The following is a 3,730-nucleotide window of genomic DNA, read 5'->3' on the forward strand; positions in this document are numbered from 1 at the left end:
GGACAATTATATTTTTTCTTAACATAAAGAAGAAATTTTCAGCAAACAGAATTCTCTGAAAATTGAGTGAACTCACAAAGGAGTGTCTGGATTGTCCCCAGACATATTCAAACAGAAGCAGTGCATTAATATTTCTTCTAAAGCCTTTCCTGTACACAGTAAGCAAATAGTGACCACCAGTATGTGTTTATATTTTGTATTTGCATTTATAGAATGACAGCCCCATGTGTCTGCTTTTGAAGTTTTAATTTTAGATACTTAACTATTGATACTGGTGATCCTTCTCTTCTATTCCAATCTCTACTTATAGTCATCTCCAAATAATATTTTATTTGCTTTTAACCATGATTTTGTTTTTATGTACAAAAATACTTAGAATATATCTATTGTCCTGTTCTTACCACCTACAAAGATGATTGTATTTCCATTTTTTTAGGAAAGAACTTTGTAGGAGTTAAACACTTCTCACAGGATTCAATATTAAATCTATTTAATTTTCCAAATTGTATCCATAATTAATTAACCACATATTTTGTGGGAGAAATGTACATACATTTAAGTACTTTATATTAAACTGTTTTATTTTGTAAATATTTTCCCAATTTCTTTATGTCAAAAGCAATTACACACATTCTATAAGAAATATACTCATTTAATGTGTTAGAGACAAAATCAAACAAATCAAAAGTTTGGAACCTCATATTTAACCTCCTTCATATTTTTAATTTAGACAAATAATGACAAGAAAATAACATTTGACAATATCAAACATTTCTTTCCAGAACATGAATAAAACATTAATGAATGTGAAATAAAGCACAAGAAAAGTCATCGTTTCTAGTTAGAAATTTATTTATGAATCAAGAGCCCAGACCTTTTCCAGAATCAGAATGCAGTCATTCAGCAGGGCAGGATTAGAAGAGAATCCTGCACACAGAACAACACTAACTTTAAAGAATCTACAACAGTGTTTTGTCATTGTTTTATCAAATAACTTTTGTGCTTCAATCACTTCTGAGGCTTTCTCCCAGGCATTGACGAAAAAATCCAAGTTCTAGTCAATCCTGTGTTTGATGGCTTCTTTGGAGAAGATTTCTTGAATTCTTCTGTATTTGAGCTCAAGTTGGCCACTGTTATTTGCTCATCTTTATAAGCAGTTAGTAGGGAAAGGAAGTTATGGTCCCACTCAATACATTTAAGTTAATGCTCTCTCTCAGTACACAAGCAAGATGCTTGTTAAGCAGTAGATGAAACTGTTGAGGAAAAGCAAAACCATCTGAAAGAACTTGTGCTCTGAAATCAACCATCAAACCAAGGAAGCCCCACTTAATGAAGAAAAGTTTGGTGATAGTCGCACTGGCAGGTATGTGGTATTGGAACCAAAGTAAGAAAGCTGGTGATTGATGGTTATATTTCATGTGAACTCTCTTCAGTAAGTCCATATGGTATGTCTTAGATAACTATATCTAGAGAATAAGCTTTTAACACAAAGAGGATTAACAAAGCAACAGAAAAAAAATCTACCTATAGTAATGGCTGTGGTTCTATTCCATTTAAAGTTAAAGTGACAAACTTCTTGAGATATATAAAGTGATTCAGCAGAATACTAAGGATTCTACATTTCAGAGATCCTACAACTTAGTAGAATCTGCCCTATTGGGCAAATTCTAGCTCATTTAAATGCTTTAAGTTGGTCAATAGCAATTCAAAGGTCTGCTGCCACTGCATAAATACCTCAGAGGTGGAAAGGTACTGGGTACACAGCTCAGAGATCGGAAGTTTCTAGATAAATAGCTCAGTGGTCGGTAACTCATAGACCCATAATTTGGATACTGGCAATTTCTCATTAAATAACTTAGGGGTTGGTAGCTGCTGGCAATATAACATGATGGTGAGAAGCCCCTGAAGATGAAACCAGGATCTTGGTAGCTTCTATACTTCAAACTACCCAGCTGGCTGTAGCTGTTTAAAGGACGAAAATTCTTAGGTAAATAGTTGAGTTGCCCAAAGCAGTTGGAGCCATTGAGGAGTGTGTGGCAAGCTCTGGAAGGATATCGAGCAGGCCTGTAGCAATTGGATACGTACCCCTTGGTCCAAGTACATGGGCTGCAGCTGGGGCCAGATTTGATGTTGGTAGTTTCACAGGCACTGACGACTTGGCCTGTGGATGGGGAGTTGCAGGGCACACAGGAGTTTGTGGAGTCACAATCTGTGGTACAGGTCTTGGGCTCACAGCTGGGAGACTCACAGCTTGGCACTTCACAGTAGGATTCTTGGCAGTGGTCCAGGAGCCAGAGATTGCCTTGGTAGCTACTGGGTAAACAGTGTCCAAAGGTAGAGTTTACATCACTGGAGCAAAGAGCAACAGAAGTCACTGGGATGTAACAATGAGTCCTGTGGGATGTGGCATTGCAAAGCCCAGGGTAGCCCAGAAGAGACATGGAGTCCGAGTGCGTGCTCAGTGGTGTTCATGCAAATGTGTTGTGGCTGTGACTGGAGGACTCTTTATATCTTCCCAGGAGATTGCTGAGAGCCTTTTCAGTCTCTTCCTTCTCTCTGTCTGGGACAATAATAATCCAGCAACATCTCATTAGTGTGTTGTTTATCCACAGCTGTTAACGTCTTCATGCTTATACAAAAATAAGTTTATTTTGATCCTGGAAGGTATTCATCATCACCACTTTAACTATCACACATCACTCATCATCTGTAGGCCATAGCTTCAGTCGATAGTGGTTTCAATGTTAATGCAAACCCTCACCTGTCAATCAGTGGTTAACAAGAGTTCACGTATCCATGGACTTCAGCAACATGATTATTAAAAGGTTAACAAGGATTCAATAAAGCAAGAGGCTTGCATTTTTTTCAGTCTTTTTATTAGTGTAAAAATACGGCAGGGTTTTGATCCCTACACTCTGAAATGAACTGGATGGTTTGCTGCCGCAGTCTGGCTGGGCAAAACACTGTTCCTCCCAAGGAAGGGTAAGACAATGATGTATGAAGAAAAATGATCAATTTCCCCTGCTGCACTCTCACATGTATCAGGATGCAAACTGGTGACAACTTCTCATCTGATGTGTTTGGAGAATTCCATGTGTAAGATTCACAGCAATCCCAGAGAGACCCAGTGACTTATACCAGGCTAAAAATGAACTTGTCCCCTTGGGTCAGTGGTTGCTAAGCAACCAAGCCATCTATGAAATTCCTTTCTTAAAGAATTTCTACACTGTGAGTATCAAAGAAATCCAGTTTCTCAGTATTGTACCTTCTTAATTGACTGTGATTATATGTCTGCCCTCTCTTGTCTCTGCTCTAAAGCCCAAATGCTGTCAGATATAGAACATTCTTCCCCAAGTAAGTTTTACTTTTTCTTGATTTGCTTTCTTTTGCACATTGATATTACATTTTCCTTGGGTTGCACTTATTTTTAGTTGTTACTAACAAAAGGGAATAACCAGTTTTAAAATTTTTCTTTGAGTAATCTATATTGTTCCTATAGGCTCTGCACATTTTAAAAAGCACTTTTCATTCTGTATGGTGGAGGCTAAAGTAATATATATANTTCTAAGGTATGAGAAATTTTATCTATATATATATATATATATATATATATATATATATATATATATATATATTCTAATTCCACTTGCCAAGGTGCTGTTAAATGATGCAAGAATGATCTCAATATTTAAAAAGCAAAATGCATGCAAACCATGTCATGTATAACTAA

General features: G+C 36.8%; 1 protein-coding gene across 1 annotated transcript; it reads right to left on the reverse strand.

Moving 5' to 3' along the window:
• Positions 1-838: 838 nt before the first annotated feature.
• On the reverse strand, positions 839-2,456 carry LOC107136244 (keratin-associated protein 24-1). The gene has a single exon (XM_015478426.2). It carries the CDS (start codon positions 2,439-2,441, stop codon positions 1,695-1,697), a length of 747 nt encoding a protein of 248 aa, XP_015333912.1. The 5' UTR covers positions 2,442-2,456; the 3' UTR covers positions 839-1,694.
• Between the last annotated feature and the right edge of the window lie 1,274 nt (positions 2,457-3,730).

This window comes from Marmota marmota, unplaced genomic scaffold (assembly GCF_001458135.2).
Source record: "Marmota marmota marmota unplaced genomic scaffold, marMar, whole genome shotgun sequence".
Lineage (NCBI taxonomy): Eukaryota > Metazoa > Chordata > Mammalia > Rodentia > Sciuridae > Marmota > Marmota marmota.